The sequence below is a fragment of the Macaca nemestrina genome, chromosome 2, assembly GCF_043159975.1.
Source record: "Macaca nemestrina isolate mMacNem1 chromosome 2, mMacNem.hap1, whole genome shotgun sequence".
Lineage (NCBI taxonomy): Eukaryota > Metazoa > Chordata > Mammalia > Primates > Cercopithecidae > Macaca > Macaca nemestrina.
In genome coordinates this window covers 44,069,793-44,088,022 of record NC_092126.1, presented here as the reverse complement: position 1 = coordinate 44,088,022, position 18,230 = coordinate 44,069,793, and the positions used below count along the sequence as shown (strand labels likewise).

At 34.4% G+C, this 18,230-nt stretch overlaps 1 protein-coding gene across 3 annotated transcripts in view; it reads right to left on the bottom strand.

Annotated features, from left to right (window-relative positions):
- The window catches only part of LOC105469985 (RAS p21 protein activator 2), a 121,841-nt gene that overhangs the window by 69,977 nt on the left and 33,634 nt on the right, over window positions 1-18,230 (bottom strand). For 2 of the 3 annotated variants that reach the window (XM_011721645.3, XM_011721646.2), the window contains exons 4-5: window positions 15,944-16,038; window positions 5,152-5,228 (exon numbers count right to left, since the gene is read on the bottom strand). In XM_011721645.3, the coding sequence (XP_011719947.1) occupies window positions 5,152-5,228; window positions 15,944-16,038 (172 nt within the window). Of the gene's footprint in view, window positions 1-5,151; window positions 5,229-5,695; window positions 5,814-15,943; window positions 16,039-18,230 lie in introns of those variants that run through there. The other variant, XM_071091032.1, reaches the window with a different exon arrangement.

The window sequence follows — 18,230 nt, the reverse complement described above, 5'->3', positions numbered from 1 at the left end:
CTAAAAGAGGGTCAGGCTTGGTGGCTAATGCCTGTAATCCCAGCACTTTGGGAGGCTGAGGCGGGCACATCACAAGGGCAGGAGTTCAGGACCAGCCTGATCAACATGACGAAACCCCGACTATACTAAAAACACAAAAATTAGCCAGGCGTGGTGGTGCATGCCTGTAACCCCAGCTACTCGGGAGGCTGAGGCAGAAGAATCACTTGAACCCAGGAGGCGGAGGTCATGCCACTGCACCTCAGCCTGGTCGACAGAGCGAGACTCCATCTCAAAAAAAAAAAAAAAAATGTGTAGCACCTCCCCGCTCTCTCTCCTGTTCCTGCTCCTGCCATGTAGGACAACTGCTCCCCCTTTGCCTTCGCTATTATTGGAAGTTTCCTGAGGCCTCCCCAGAAGCAGATGCTGCCATGCTTCCTGTACAGTCTGCAGAACTGTGAGCGAATTAAACTTCTTAATAAATTACCCAGTCTCAGGTATTTCTTTATAGCAATGTGAGAATGGACTAATACAAGACACTAACACTAACATGACATGATTGTTGTGATTATGTGACATGAATCTGAAAGCAGCCATCATAAAAATAATTCAATGAGCAATTTTTTTTTTTTAACTTAAGTTCAGGGGTACATGCACAGGTCTGTTATATAGGTAAACTTGTGTCACAAGGGTTTGATGTACAGATTATTTTGTCACTCGGGTATTAAGGCTAGCACCCATTAGTTATTTTTCCCGATCCTCTCCCTCCTCCTACCCTCCACCCTTCGGTAGGTCCTAATGTCTGTTGTTCCCCTCTACGTGTCCATGCATTCTCATCATTTAGCTCCTACTATAAGTGAGCACATGCAGTATTTGGTTTGGTTTTCTGTTCCTGCATTAGTCTGCTAAGGACAATGGCCTCCAGCTCTACCTATGTTCCTGCAAAGGATATGATCTCATTCTTTTTTATGGCTGTATAGTATTCCATGGCATATATGTACTGCATTTTCTTTACCCAGTCTGCCATTGATGGCCATTTAAGTTGATTCCATGTCTTTGCTATTGTGAATAATGCAATGAGCAATTACAAAAATGTTTACAACAAAAAAACAAAAAAGAAAGTCTCAGCAAAAGAAACTCTCACCAAAGGAAAAAAGTTATAAAGAAGAATCAAATATAAATTTTAGAACTTAAAAATATAATAACCAATATAACTCAACGGATAGGCTAAACAGAAGAATGAAGAAGACAGAGGAAAGAATCACTGAACCTGAAGACATAACAATAGAAATCACCCAATTTGAACAACAGAGGGAAAATAGACTGGGGAGAAAAGCAAAGGTCAAAGCCTCAGAGGGACCTCTGGGACTGTAAAAAAAAAAAAAAAAAAGACCTAACATTTGTGCCACTGGAGTTCTGAAAGAAGGAGAGAAAGATAGCAGAGGTGATAAAGAATTAATAGAAGAAATAATGGTTGAAAATTCCCCAAATCTGGCAAAAGACATAAATATACATAGTCAAGAAGCTGAGCGAACCCCAAACAGGATAAACTGAAAGAAATCTATTTCAGGATACATCACAGTCAAACCAAAACATATGGAAATCTAAATGCAGGCTGGGCGTGGTGGCTCACACCTATAATCCAAGGACTTTGGGAGGCCAAGGCAGAAGGATCACTTCAGGCCAGGAGTTCGAGAGCAGCCTGGCCAATATGGCGAAACCCCATTTCTACTAAAAATATAAAAATTAGCTGGGCATGGTGGTGCACGTCTGTAATTTCAGCTACTTAGGAGGCTAAGGCATGAGAATCGCTTGAACCCAGAAGGCAGAGGTTGCAGTGAGCTGAGATCGCACCACTGCGCTCCAGCCTGAGCGACAGAACTAGACTCTATTTCAAAAAAAAAAAAAAAAAGGAAAAAGAAAATTAAAGAAAGAAAGAAAAAAATAAAAGAAATCTAAAGGCAAAGAACAACCTTAAAAGAAGCCAGAGAAAAATGGTGTGTTACCTATAGGGAAAAACAATTTGAATGACAATGAATTTCACATCAGAAACCATGGAGGACACAAGGAAGTGGTACATTTTCAAATGTGGAAAGAAAAGAACCATCCACTCAGAGTTCTATATCTAGTATAATTACCTTTTACAAATGAAGAGGAAATCAAGACCTTCTGAGATGAAGGAAAACCAAGAGAATGTATCACCAGGAGACTTACTCTAAAAGAATAGTAAAAGGAAACTCTCTAAACTTAATCACAGAAGGAATCTTGAAACATCAGAAAGGAAAAAAAATAACATGGAAAGGGCAAACATGTGGGTAAAGACAATAGACGTACACTTTCCTTCTCCTCTAACTCTTCTCAATTGTGTTAGATGGCTGAAGCAAAAAATTATAGCATTGTTTGATGTGGTTCTCAATATATGTAGATGAAATATTTAAGACAAAGTATATTACAAATGGGGGAGGGTAAAGGGTTTTAAAGGAAGGTAGAGTATATACACTTTATTCTAACTGGTAAAATGTTGACATCAGTACATTATGATAAGTTATGCATGTATAATGTAATACCTAGAGCAACCACTAAAAAAAAAATTTATACAGAGAGACAGACTATAGATTTTTTAAAAACACAATGTAAATAAATCAAAATGGAATTCTAAAAAGTGTTCAAGTAACCCACAGGAAAAAGAAAACAGAAAACTAGAAAATAGGAGACAAACAGAAAACAAGAAAAAGGCAGATTTAAGCCTAATATATTAACAATTACATTAAAAATGAATGGAAAAAACTCACCAAAAAAATATAGAGATTGGCAAAAATTATTTTTTAAAAAAGTGACCCAACTATATTCTGTCTACAAAAAACTACACACAGTCATTCAGACAGATCTGAGTAAAAAAAGCCAATCTCAAAAGGTCACATAAGATTCCATTCACATAACATTCTTGAAATGACAAAATTATAGATATAAAGACAGATGAGAGGTTGCCAAGGGTTAGAAGACAGGAGTGGTTAGTATGGGATGAGGGATATCTTTATGGTGACAGAAGAGTTTCTTATCTAGGTGGTGATAGTTACACAAATCTATACACATGATAAAATGATCTGTAACTATATACATACATTATGCCAATGTAAATTTCCTGGTTTTGGTATTGTGCTACAGTCATGCAAGATGTACCCACTGAGGGAAAAAGAGTGAAGGGTACACAGGACCTCTCTGTACTATCCTTACAACTTTCTGTAAATCTATAATTACTTCAAAATTTTAAAGTTGAGGGAAAAATATCAAACTGCCAGAGTTCAAATTCAGGCTCCAACACTTCCTGTGTGAAATTAGGCTTATTTAACCAATATGGGCATCAGTTTGTCATCAGCAAAAGGAGGATAACAGTATCTACCAAATTATAACCAGAAACATATAACACACCAAAAAGGAAATGATACACGTACAATGTGGATGAATCTCAAAAGCATTATGCTAAGTGAAAGACAGCAGACACAAAAAAGACATATCACATACTTTGGTTCAAATAACACTTTGGAAAAGGCAAAAACTACAGGGACAGAAATCAGATCATGGTTGCTTGGAGCTGGGTGTGGGGAGAGGGAACTGAACTATACATCTTTGAGTAACGCCTTTTGTTATAGTTTTGACTTTTGAAATCTTGCAAATATTCTATTCAAAAATAAAATTAAGCCTACAAGGATAGGGGGAAAAAACTTAAATTGGGGGAAGGGGCACAAGAAAACCCTTAAATTGAATGCAAACAAACCAAACCAACCAAACTAACTGTATTTCAAATGACTATTATAATTAAACTGAAGCATGGGAGGGAGTAGTGGAAGACCTAATCCAGATACTTTCACCATATGCTCTCAGTTGGTCTACAGAGTCAGTCTGTGGAGAAAAAGCTGCAAACAGATCTTGAACTGTTTTTAGTAGCTAAACCCAAATTCCCAAATTGAGAAACATTAAAAAAAAAAAACTGGCTTATATTCTTAAAAATGTTAATACAATCAAAGAAAAGCAAAAAATTATTCCATGTTAAAAGAGATTAAAGAGACAGGTCAACTAAACATAAAACATAATCTTGGAGCGGATCCTTTCTTAGAAGGAATAAAACGCCTTAACAGATATCACTGGGACAGTTAACAAAAGTGGAATATAATAACTGCAGATTAAAATATTAGAAAATAACTATAGATTTTTAAAAAGTATTGTAACAATGTTAAACTTCCTGAATTTGGTAACTGTACTGGAGTTATTTAAGATAATATCGTTATTCTTAGGAAATACGTACTGATATATTAAGAGACAAAGAGTCATACATATGCAATCTTCTTTCAAAGAGGTCGGAAAAAGTTAATGAAATGTTATATATAGTAGTAAATAGACATATTTATATACAGACAGAATACTTCAAAGGAGCTGGGGTTCACAATTGATGAGAATAAGTTACAGTCAGGAGCAGCAATAGGAGAGTAGTATCTACTCTACTCCCTGGCCTTACAATATGTGGACATGATAGAAAAAGCCTCTAATTGAGAAGGCTGTGAAACTGCAGTACTTTGTGGGATATTTAGATGTCAACTAATGCAAAAATAGAGAAAACACCCAGAAGAAGTGAAGGTTATCTGGCAGTCTATTGATAACACAGAGTAAGGGTTTGGAGGGGAAGTAAAGAGAAGGGCACTGGGCTAGAACAGATTTCCAGAACAGCCAGTCTGGGTGGTAAAAAATGACTTGAGGGTGGAAGAGGTAAAAAGGAATTCAAAGTAGGTGGGAATCAATACTGGTCATCTCTGAGTGGGCATTACTTCTAGCTCCAAGGTCTCTAAAGCTCTGCTCTGTGGTATGACAATTTCTAGAGGACCTTCTTTGGGAAGCCTTTCCAATTCTCCACTGCCAGAGAGTTAGACACCCTTATCCTTAATGCCCATATATATCATTTAACCCATATTCAATAAATATTAGTTGAATAAATTCACCATAACCTGAGTAGACTATGAGAAAATTAAATTGAAAATCAATTTCACAAAAGGAATGACATAGCAGAATTTCATTTTTGAAAAAAGTTTCTGAAGTTAAAATAAGGAGTTGGCTTAAAATCGAAAGAATACAAAATGGAGAATTATTTCTAGTTGATTTTGGTTTAAAAAAAATGCTTACTGTACAACAAGCTGCTGGCACACAGTTCCATTCTCCGTTATCAGTTCATTCAGTTTTAATTCAAGGTGAACTTTACCCTATAATGACAAAAAAAAATTACAAACTGAGTAGTCTATTTTACTGACAAAATATTAAAGGTAAGTGCCTTTTCAAATCGTCACAATATTTATCCACTGACCACTAGCACATGGCTTTGCCTACACTAAGTACTTGTTAAATGAATAATAACCAAAACCAGAGATCAAAGTTCTGAAAGATATGAAACAAATACTTATGTCAAACATGGTATTCAAATTTAAGAATTTTATGTCCAGTTCAATAAATATTTATGTATCTACTTATCATAGGCTAAAAAGAAAGATAATACCTAAATTTAAGCAAATTTTGAGATACAACCAAATTATAAAATGTAGGATGCTTTTTCCAGAAGATAAACCAGCATTAAGGACAGAATCAGCATCATTAAAACACAGAGAAATCATACAATTCTAAAACAACTAAAAACTAAGTTATAGCCAATAAAACTCAATTTGTCACTACTTACTTTGATCAAACAATAAAGATTTATGGAATGTCTACTATGTTTCAGAAGGCACTGTGGGAGTGGGTAGGAATCCATAGATGTCAAAGATGTAAGTTACTGCTTACAAGCAGCGTACAATCTAGTTGGGAAGACAATAAACAAAAGATAACATATGGCCAAGAGTCTTGATGGAAAGATGGGACACTGAAAATAAAGGAGTACTTTCTTAAAGAGACATTAATAGACGAATTTTAAAAAATTAAGTAGTGTAAGTTTAAAACAGTTCAAACTATCAACTTCTCAAGAAACAAAGGCTTAGGAACCCTATAATCCAGAGCTTGATATTTCTACCCTGCCGCTGGTGATGAGCCATTCTGCGCTAATCATGAGCAATTCTAAGCTGGTTAAGAAACAGTACTGGATTACCTCCACCCAGCTGACAAGACAAATTCTCACATTGCCATGTGGAGATTTCAGGGGAGTGACGTCTAGGGACTGATGACGTGAGTGATTTCATTAGAGGTAGGAAAGTTCATTATCTAGTCACTGTTCCTCTTTAGAACAACCCCTTTCAAACATTCTTTCACAGAAACCTAACCTGAAACATCCTCACTATTTTAAGAGGACTTGTGACACAAGAATGAATCTGAGGTCCACCAGCTACAAAGCTCAGGGTTAGGTGAATTGTAAGAGATGAGCAATAAATACTGATGGACCTTAAAACAAAAGTCTGCCTGAGAAAGCTAAGGTCTAAAGCAGCAAACACATCTATGGTAGCAAAATTAATAGCAGTTACCTGGAGCTGGCACCAAATTAAGCAAATCTTCCACTAAAAATCTAGGTACAAATATTTATAAAATCATATATAATTTATAAACTAGGTCTTTCATTATTCCTGCATTTAATATTTACAATCTCTACTATTCAAGGGTGATCTTGAAGATCCATGATCTGTAATTTGTAATATTACTCAACTAGAATTTTGAAATCATATTTTCTGTTGTGACAGCATGTAGGTATTACTTGGCTAGCAAGGGAGCCAAGCCAACTGCACAAAAATTTGCATCTCAAAGCAGTTTTACAATTTTAACATATATACATTTTATTACAGAAACCATATGCTCACACAACTGTCTCTCAGGAAATGTCTAGGATCTATTCCAGTTCTAAGACATTAAAAACTATGACAATAGAGTAGAAAAAGATAATCATTTTGTTTACAACTAAAATCATAGTATTATAGCAAGTCAAAAGGATATTTAATGAGATTCTGCCAGAAATCATTATTATTAAGTGAGAGCCTACCTAATACATTCATTACTCCCACTGACTGGTAAGTAAAACATTCCTTAGGTATTAATCAACAATAACATAATTATATATTGACCTGGTCAAGAAAAGTGTGAGGATAGAACAGGCAGACACAAAACACATACTGTTAGGGTAGAACACTAAATTAAAAGGCATTATGAGTTAAACTAAGGAAATTATAATTTCTAAACTGTAAAACACTAACTCATTACATTCTTTAACATGGAAATACATATGATACTTAGCAAAAGAAATCACAAAATAGGGTGCATACTATAATGCTAATTTATTTAAAAAAACATATATGTATAAAATTACAAGACCATCTACTGAAATGTTGATACAAGATACCTTTGGTTGGTGAAATTTCAGAAGACTTTCTTTGCTTTTTTGCTCTAGATTTTAAAAGTTTATACTACCAGTTTAAATTTTCAGATTTTAAAAGTTTATACTACCAATTTTGTTTTCAAAGTTTTTACTTCTACTGTGTTGTTCTTAGTAAAGAAAAATGAACAAAGTTTCAAATTATTTAAAACTGCTTTTCAGTTTTAGAAACTCAAATCAGTGAACATTTTAGAACACTTTTTAGTCTCTTTTCACACAAAAGTTCAGTTTTACTTATATCTGTAATCATTTTATAGATTTGGATTGTAGCAAAACAAGTTTGTGTGTCTGTGTGTGTTTGTTTTTTGATGGGGCAGTTATGAGCTCAGCAAGCTGACATTTTGCAGCCTCCCTTGAGACCATGGATAGCCGTATGATGTAGTTCTGGCCAACAAGATAGAAACAGAAGTTGCTGGCGGGAATCATACTTCTTCTCTATGGGAAATATATCATTCAGGCCCTCAAATTATCTCCAATATATTTTATATTTTAATCTCCAGCATTCCATCAAAAATTACAGAATATGCCAGAAGATCAAAAACCAAGGGAAAAAAATGAGGAAAGCAGTGGATTTACAAGAGATACAGATACTGGAATTGACAGAATTTAAAACAGCTTTTTTTTTTCTTTGAGACAGAGTCTAGCTCTGTCGCTCAGGCCAGAGTGCAGTGGCGTGATCTCAGCTCACTGCAACCTCTGCCTCCCGGATTCAAGCGATGCTCCTGCCTCAGCCTCCTGAGTAGCTGGAACTACAGGCATGTGCCACCACGCCCGGCTAATTTTTATATTTTCAGTAGAGACAGGGTTTCTCCATGTTGGCCAGGCTGGTCTTGAACTTCTGACCTCAAGTAATTTTCCCTCCTCGGCCTCCCAAAGTGTCGGGATTACAAGTGTGAGCCACTGCATCTGGTCTAAAATAGCTATTTTTTTTAAAAGACGTAAAACAAAATGAAAAATCCAGCAGATACCTGGAAACTATAAAATGAATGAAATAAAAAAATTAGAACTAAGTAATAAACCAAAATGAAAATGCATTTAGTAGCAGAGTAGCCACAGCTAAAAAGAGGATTGGTGAAATGGGAGATAGGTCAGTAGAAAATAACCACAATGAAACACAGAGAGGGAAAAAGCATAGGAGACATATGAGACACGGTGAAATGGCCTATTATTCACATCACTGCTGTCGCAGCAGAGAAGAGAAAAAAGGAAGAGGGCAGAAAAAAAAAGGAGATGAGATAATTGCCTGGAATTTTCCAAAACTGATAGAAGACAAGCCACAGATTCAAGAACTCCTAGGGACAAATAAGAAAAATAAAGAACCTACAAAGAAGCAGTATTAAGCATCCAACAAGGAGGCTGGGCACAGTGGCTCATGCCTGTAATCCCAGCACTTTGGGAGGCCGAGGCAGAAGGATCACCTAAGATCGGGAGTTGGAGACCAGCCTGACCAACATGGAGAAACCCCGTCTCTACTAAAAATAAAAAATTAGCCGGGTGTGGTAGCACATGCCTGTAATCCCAGCTACTTGGGAGGCTGAGGCAGGAGAATCACTTGAACCCAGGAGGCGAAGGTTGTGGTAAGCTGAGATCACACCATTGCACTCCAGCAAAACTCCACCTCAAAAAAAAAAAAAAAAAAAATCCAGCAAGGTACTATGTTTGATAATAAACATGTAATGTGATTTGGTCTACAACTGCATTCTTATTATTCAATCTCTTAAAGGACGCTCAATGACAGTATACTTTTCATGTATGTCAGAAAATGTTGGAAGATCAGATACCTTGCACTGTATTATTCGCCTTTAATAAAAAATAAACCAAAGTCTTGAAAGGTATTGCTCTGTATGACTTCCATAGCATTGATTATGTTAGGCTGATACATGCAGTTATAATATCACATTATCTTGTATTAATGAGCATTCTGAGGAACTTACATTACTCTGGTACTGATATGGTTTGGCTGTGTCCCCACCAAATGTCAACTTGAATTGTATCTCCCAGAATTCCCACGTGTTGTGGGAGGAACCCAGTGGGGAGGTCATTGAATCATGGGGGCCAGTCTTTCCTGTGCTATTCTCGTAATAGTGAATAAGTCTCACAAGATCTGATGGGTTTATCGGGGACTTCCACTTTTGCTTCTCTCTCATTTTCTCTTGCCACTGCCATGTAAGAGGTGCCTTTCACCTCCCGCCATGATTCTGATGCCTGCCCAGTCATGTGGAACTGTAAGTCCAATTAAACTTCTTTTTCTTCCCAGTCTCAGATATATGTCTTTATCAGCAGTGTGAAAACGGGCTAATATATGTACTATTTGAAGATTTAGTATTTTATATGCTAACTTTATTTCAATTAATTTTACAAAAATTTCACACAAAAATATCTGTGATTATTTTAATTGTATATTACATATATTCTTGGTACCATATAGAAGATACTATGTAAATTTCTGCACACAGTTTGGGAAAATAAGATGAACAGAGGTTGATATGGTTTGAATGTTTGTCCCTCCAAATCTCATAATGAAATGTGATCCCCAATGTTGGAGGTGGGGCCTAGTGGGAGGTGTCAGATTATGGGGGCAAATCCCTCATGAATGGCTTAGTGCCATCCCCTTGGTGATAAGTGAGTCTTGCTTAGTTAGTTCATGTGAGATCTAGTTGTTTAAAAGTATGGGACTTCTGCCTTCTGTCTCTTGCTCCCTCTCTCATCATGTAATATGCCTGCTCCTCCTTTACCTTCCACCACGATTGTAAGCTTCCTGAAGCACTCACCAGAAGCAGATGTCAGCATCATACTTCCTGTATAGCCTGCAGAAGAACTGTAAGCCAAAATAAACCTCTTTCCTTTATAAATTACTCAGCCTTAGATGTTCCTTTATAGCAACACAAAAATGGACTAATACAGAGGTATTTGAGCAAAACACAATACATGCACTTAAAATCCTCTCAAGTCTAAATTTTATTTTGTTTTTATCAGTCACAAAACACTAAATTTTAACAACCATTTCCACATAAAATAACTCAGTATGTTTCAACTGGTAAAAAATTTTTTTACAGGCATACTTTGGAAATACTGTCTAAGGGTCCAGACCACTTCAATAAACAAATATCTCAATAGAAAGTCACAAAAATTTTTTGGTTTTCTAGTGCATATAAGTTACATTTATACTATACTGCAGTCTATTAAGTGTGCAATATGTCTTAAATACCAATACACATATCTTAATTTAAAAATACGCTATTGCTAGAAAAGACTGTCATAGAGACATGAAGTGAGCATATGATGTTGGAAAAAATAGGCAGATAGATTCGCTTGACACAGGGTTGTGACAAACCTGCAATTTGTAAAAAAATGCAGTATCTGTGAAGCACAATACAGCGAAGTACAATGAAAGAAGGTATGCCTATACATGAGGTGAAAAATATCCCAACTTCTGGATTTCTGATGGATGTTTTAATACATAGAAATTACCTCTATAAATAATTTTGGACACAACTGCCCATCAGATGAAAAAGCAAAATACAAATTTTATTTAGTATCTCTTATATTAATGGCAGTTCTTTATGAAGGTGTTGTTTTCTCCTTATAGAAGTATTTAATATGATCTAGAATGGCTCATTATTAATTCCCATACAAAAATTTTAAATGAAGTTAAAAAATCAACCTGCAATAATGAATTATGTTTTTATATTTATTATGTCTTGAATAGGGCATGTTTTAAAAATCCTCGTGTATATATTATTAGCTATAATCATTGCATTTCTTTTTAAACGTCTTTTTAAACAGGTAAGGCAGAGGTCTCTTAAAAAAAAAAAAACCTATAAAACAATCAATAACTTATGGCATGATCCAGAAATTCAAGATATGCTTGTTGGTAAAGACCTATTAACTAAGTAATTGCATGATATAGGACATGGTTGATAGCACATCTGGATTTACTGCTTGGACAAGTTGTATGAGACAAACTCCTTAATTAATGAGAGCAGCAAATTCTCCATATGGGAGATTTGGTTTAATCACTCTTTTTATTTTCCCTATAGAGATGGGGTCTTGCTATGTTGCCGAAGCTGGTCTCAAACTGCTGGGCTCAAGCAATCTGTCTGCCTCAACCTCTCAAAGTACTGAGACTACAGTGAGCCACCATATCCGGCCTGGTTTAATCAACCATATGTACAGTATGCTTTTTATCACACTGCCTAAGAAATAAAGAAAGGATAAATACTTAATGTCCCTGGTGAGTTACAGGACATAATAACTAATAGTACGGCTGCAGTTCACTGGAGCCAAAAGAGGATTTATAGAAGGCACCAGCACAACCCATATTAACTTCACATACGCAGCAAAGAATATCGAGAAAGAATACCAAATGAAGTAGATGATAACTAGGACCATAAACAGGATCAGAAACTAAGGAAGAGAATGCTTCAAAATGGAGGGAGTGGTCACCAGTATCAAAAGCTGCTCAAAGATCAAGTAAGATGAGGACGGAAAAATGTCCACTAGATTTATTGACACAACGTCACAGGTAAAAAGAACCTTTTCTGCTCTCCCTCTGACCCACTGCAGTCTGAAAGCAGATTAGAATAGGTTGAGGAAAAAAATGGTTCAGCCCAGAAGGAAAAATTGCAAAAGGTAGAATCAAGCCAAAACCTAAATTTAAAAAAAAGTAGAAAAATACACTAATGAAATGTTACTAACAATATTTTGAACTACTGAAAATGAAACTGAAAAGAACTATTAACATTAATGACAAGTATAACAGTATCAGCAATAATAAAAAATTGTCTCTGGGAGACAATTCAAGGTAAGAGGTTATAGTTTTTAACAATTTTTCAACTGTTTTGGCATAAAGCCCATCTTAATACTATTGGGATCTTTCCACTTGAAAGCTAAATTACATTTCTGCATGTTATCTCCCTAGAACTTCACAACCAAGGGAATCCTTTATGCTGACATTATCATTTCATAGATGAAGATACTCAGGTAACAACAGGCTTGCAATTATTTGGGGCACAAATGCTAATTAGTGGTAGAACTAGGAAACAAGCATCTCTCCCTCTGAGGTAGCAATGCCAATCATTTCCTCTACCCAAACCCCTCCTCAGGGAACATGCCTACTCAAAGCCCTGAAGTGGACTGCCTTACAGTGACTTTTCCTCCAACCATATCAAATTAGATTGAAGTGGACATCTGACCCAAGTTTAGCCAAATTTTCTCTCTAGATTGTGGCAGAAAACTGAGTCAGATGTTGGAGGTGAGGAAGCCGTATGGTCACATAGACTCAAAAATTGGTGTGGCCTCTTTTAGGTCTCAAAAAGAGACTTGGAGCAGATTTACAGAGAGAAGCAGAGGAAGAGACATGTCTCATCAGACATACAAAAATAATACAATGGAATCTCAAAATAAAACGGTTTTTTTCTTTCCTTTATATTTTGCAAAGCGAATAGTTATTAAAATGAGAGGGAAGGACTGAGAGAAAACATTATTCACTTCATGAAAGGGAAAGAAAAAAACTAATTATTTAAACAGTGAGAACTTATACTGAATGAGCACAGTGAACATATGAATAGAAGAAATGATTAGTGGGTCTCAGTTTCCATGTGCCATCTGCAGTATCTATTGCTGTACTGTGTGGGGGAGGAGGGGGTCTACAGTTTAAAGATACAGTATATAGTTTTCATTTACCATGGCCCAGAATGCAAGCCTATTATTTTATGTGGTAGTCAACCAAAAACAAACAAACCACCCAAATACCTTTGGGTATTTTATAAGAAACTAAACTCTTTTCAAAAATAATTGTAACTTACGCAAAAAATTTTAACTTTTTATTTTGTATACTCATTTTACAGATGAACTTAGGCAAATTTTAATGTCTGTTGTTCTCAGAATCTAATCTCCACTTAAGATGCATCTCCTCTGCAAATGCCTGGCAACTTTCTAGCTCACACTAGCAATGTAAAGTTCCCATACTGACATTCCAAGAAACTCTAGGAGCTTTCTAATGGCCTCTCCCATTTTCTTTAAGCAAATCTGAGCAGGCTTCTGTTCCTTACACTCAGATGTTGCTTAAGTGATACTCCTAATCTACTATCTTTTTTTATGACTAATAGTACAGAATAGTGAAAGGTAGTAAAGGCACTGTGGTTAGGAGTTTTAGAATCAGATAGATCTCTTTTGGAATCAAGGCTCCACTACTTAGTAGTTCTGTAACTTTGGAGAAGACATTTAATCTCTGTGAATTTCATTTGCCTTATTTGTAAAATAGAGATGGTACTATTTACCTCATAATGCTACTCTGAAAGTTAAATGACATTAAGTACTTAGTACTGTGCTTAGGATATACTGATATAATTACTAATAGTAATTATCAGACTGAGTTCCTGTTGAATGCAATGTTTCATAGCTTTCACATATTTCCCTATTAATTGCTCTTATGTTTCATGATATTTTTGTAAAATTTTACAGAGTTTATGGAAGCGAACAAATTTATCAACAAAGTAGGATTTGTATGAACCATGGGATGATTTTCTATCTTTTCTAGACTCATAAAGTTAGTTTAATATTCCCTTATCAGCACTGGGACAACATTTTCAGTGGTACCATATTAACCCGAAAAGTGTTATATGTCTCTCCCACCCCATAAAGTACTTTTCCTTCTAAAATCTATTTTAAATAGTGGGTAAATCTTATTAATATCATTTAAGACAAAAGAGTTGTAAAGTTTAATAACTCATGAAAATAACTTGCACAAAATTTTAAAATGACTATATCTAATAGGTAACTGCCGTTTCCACAATTTTCATGTTTCATAGATGAGATATGTATCTCTCAAATGTGTACATATACATGCACATATGCATATATATGTGTATATCTATAAACATGCATACCCATGCGTATGTAATGCGTGTATATATACATATATATGCGTATATATATGCACGCATATATACACCCACGCACCATCAAATAAAGGCTTGTGTCCCTGTATTAATCTCTAGTACCATCTCCAAGAATTCTATAGAGTATTCTATATAGACTTCTACCTTTTGAGAGCTGGAACTCTTAAACTGTTTAGCAAATTTACATAAAATTCATAAAATTTACGAGTTTTATAAAATTTAGTGGTTCATAAAATTTCAGTTTAAATGTTCAAAGCCTTTTCCTATCACGCCTTTTGTTAAAACTATTAAAAGAAAAACTGGTACTTTAAAACTTACATATCTGCCTTTCGGTAAGGGAATATTAGGGAAATAGCCACCAGATTGACTGGTGGTAAACAGACAATATTTTACATCTGTATAGCATTAACAGCTTTTAAACTATTCTTACAGATATTTCACTTAATTCTCAAAACCATACAAATCAAATATGGCAACTTCTATTCCCACTTTATAGAAATGAAATTCAATGTCATTTAAGTAACTACATATAAAAACTAGGACCTAAGTTTTCTGCCTTTTAATTTAAACCCTTTCCACTTCTTCACATTGCTTCTCACATGGATCATTTACAATACTGTACAACTGGGATTTGAATAATAGCTACAGACATACGGAAAGACAAGAATATTAAAACATGGCAAAGTAGGTTAAACAGGAAAAGTATGTTATATTTTGCAGTTAAGAAGGGGTTTTAGTGCATAAATACTTAAGTTTTTGAGAATTTAATAATTAATCAGAATGCCTGAGAGATTATGAGGAAATGGAGACACAGGCACTTATTTGCAAATTATCTGTGGTGTGGGTGTAGCACTTTTTTCTTGTCTTAAACTTCTGTTTGAGTCACAGTGGCAAATTATAACTTCTTTTAGAGAGGAAGAATCCTGCTTGCAATTATGCCCTCGGGAAATGGTTTCACAATCCTTACCATATTTTATAAATAAATAAGGTTACAACAAAAACCTTTCAGACAGAAATAATAATTTCTAAGACAGAGCAACTCAGATTTTCTAAAAACAAATAGAAACTTCAGCTACATGGCTAAACACTTCTTTACCCACAGAATCTGAAAAAGGTCTCTTATTTTGGCAAAAAGAAAAAAAAGATTAAAGAGTAATGATACCCTTTCAAATAAAAAGCGAGGTGAACAACAGGAAAGGGTGGGTGTGGGAGTGAAGGCTGTGCACAGTGGGCTCAGGCAGGGTTTAAATGAATAACATTTCCCCAAGTCCAGTTTACTAGAGAGTAAACAGAGAATCCTGATCAGTACAGACAAAATCAGACTTCCAGGGATTCTCCCCAAAGTCAGAGTTAATAAAACACATACTTTCCCTTAAAACTTTTCCCCTCAAAGACAAAATAATAATTTGCTATTGTGACTCAAACAGAAGGTAAGAAAGAAATGCGCTAATCTCCCCAATTCTACACATATGCATATACATGAGCATTATTCTTGAAACAATATGACAAAGCCATTACCTTCCTGTTCTATATTACCCAAAAGTCTATAATATTTGATGCCAGAATTTAAATAAAGTATAATATGCTCTATTTACATGAACTAGTTTAATTAGTTCATTTTTTACTCATTTCCTGTGACAATCTCTTGTATTACATTAGCCTTAATATTTACCTGAACCTCTGAATTGGAGTCAACAGGCTGTAATGAAAACCAAGTTTCTTTGCCACTGTGATGACACAAGTCTTCTTTTTTGATGGCTACTTTTCCTACAGAAAATAAGTAAAACAATATAAGAAAACATGCTTTGTATAATACTAAGACTCATTAGCACTGTTTTATATAATACTTTATAGAAAATATTTTAAAATAATTTGTACCTATCGACATAAAAATAATTTTTATAAAGCATTTTTTCTACAATTTAAAGAATGAAAAAGTATCTCATTTCTCCTTGCCCCTTGGCAGGCCTTTGTCTGGGTCATTTTGAATCAGGGGATTAGATAAAACCTCAGTTGTATTTACATGCAACTGCATTTTTTTAGTACTTATTCAGATTCATGTTTTTACCCAGAGTACACTCATTATAAAAAGCAAGGTACAATGGTAGTGCAAAGTAATCTTCCCAATTTTTTGACCCTATGAACAAATGACATGTTTTAGTAAGTTTTGAGCAGATGTATCTGCATTTAGTAAGAGTTTATAAATTCCAATTAAGAGAAAAGAAAAAACAGTATCATACATCATTAACAACAGTGAAAACTGACTTGAAAATTACGGGAGATTATAACAATTTTATTATTAAGAGTTTACTTTTAACAAAACATTGCAAACACTGATCATGTTGCTACAACACATACAAAAATTAAGCCAGTTCTCTAAAGAGTTTAAACCTTCTCAGAGGAAGATACAGTACAAAGAACAAAGTAGTATGAGAGGAAGAAACAGAAATGTTCTTATAATAAAGTATTTGCCATCTTGGTACAAAGCATTTCCTTCCTCAATTCAAGTTTTAAGAAGTAGACACAGTTTTGCATAAGACTGACGATTTATTCCAGGATTCTACACAAAAGTTTCAACAAAGGATATATAAAGTTAAAAATAGTTCACTTTCTTTTGTCAAGTAAGAATTTTCATTTTATATGCCCTAATTCTACTTTATTTCCTTGTACTTATGACATACCTTGGTCTTTTAGTTCAACATTTGAAATCTTTAAGAAAATTGTAAAGAAATTTTTCTATCAAGATATGTCAACTTTTGTATATCAAGTGAAAAGGAAGGAACAGGAAAACAAACAAAAATTATACTTAAAATTTTATTCTGGAATTAGATAGTGGTGATGGTTACACAACTCTGTGAATATACTAAGGCCCCACCACATCATACACTTTTTTTAATTTCAAAAATATTTTAATTCACCCAAGCCATTAGTGCTGGAAAAAATTTAAAAAGATGTATTTTGAAATAATTTCAAACAGAGAAAAGTTGCAAGAAATGTACACCAAAAATTTCCATATTTTCTACTCATATTCCCCTACTGTTAACTTTTATAATGTTTCTCTCCCTCTAACATATATAATGATTCTTTTTCTGAACCACTGAAAAACAAATATAATGTATACCTCAAAAGGGTTAATTTAATGGTATGTGAATTACATCTCAACAAAACTGTTATTTTTAGACTGCAACCACATTACAGTTTTTGATAAGCTTCTCATTCATGTCTTGGAATTAAAACTATAAAGACAACTGATAGATCTAATTTTAAAGAAAATACTAAAGTACACAGCTATATTTTATTAAAGAGTGGTAACTGTATTAAAAAAATACAATCGAAGGAGGCCTATTGTAAATTCATCTTTATATGTCTATTAATACATGAAGTGAAAACACAAAATTTTAAAATAAATTGGTTCTGATAACAAATAGATATCTTCCCAACTTTCTTTTGAATACTTGGGATAAAATGTAATCTGAAGATCAAAATCTTTATGTGAATATATAGCATTTATAGTTCATTCAAATCACATAGAAAATGACACTAGGGAAATAATGTATTTTAGTTCTCTTTTGTCTAAATTTAAGATTAAAATGGTGGGAAAACAGAAATTCTTATAGTATTAAATACACAGATTAAAAGCCAAATATAAAATTCAGGCACTAACTAGAATACTCAAATATTCCTTAAACTGCAGGAAGAATTTAGGTTAAGAGACAAAATCATACAAATCTCTGGATATGTTTTATCTATGAATTGTATCAAATTCCTGGCAAATATGGCTTAGGATATAAAATTATAATAAAGTATTCAATATTGCACACCACAAATGATTACCACAATTTTATCAAGTAGTCCTAATTACCACTGATTCCACACCAGATGTAAATAAAATGTTAAGGCAATGCATAACAGTTTGATACTGAAAAATACATATGTACATACAGAAATACATCTATACA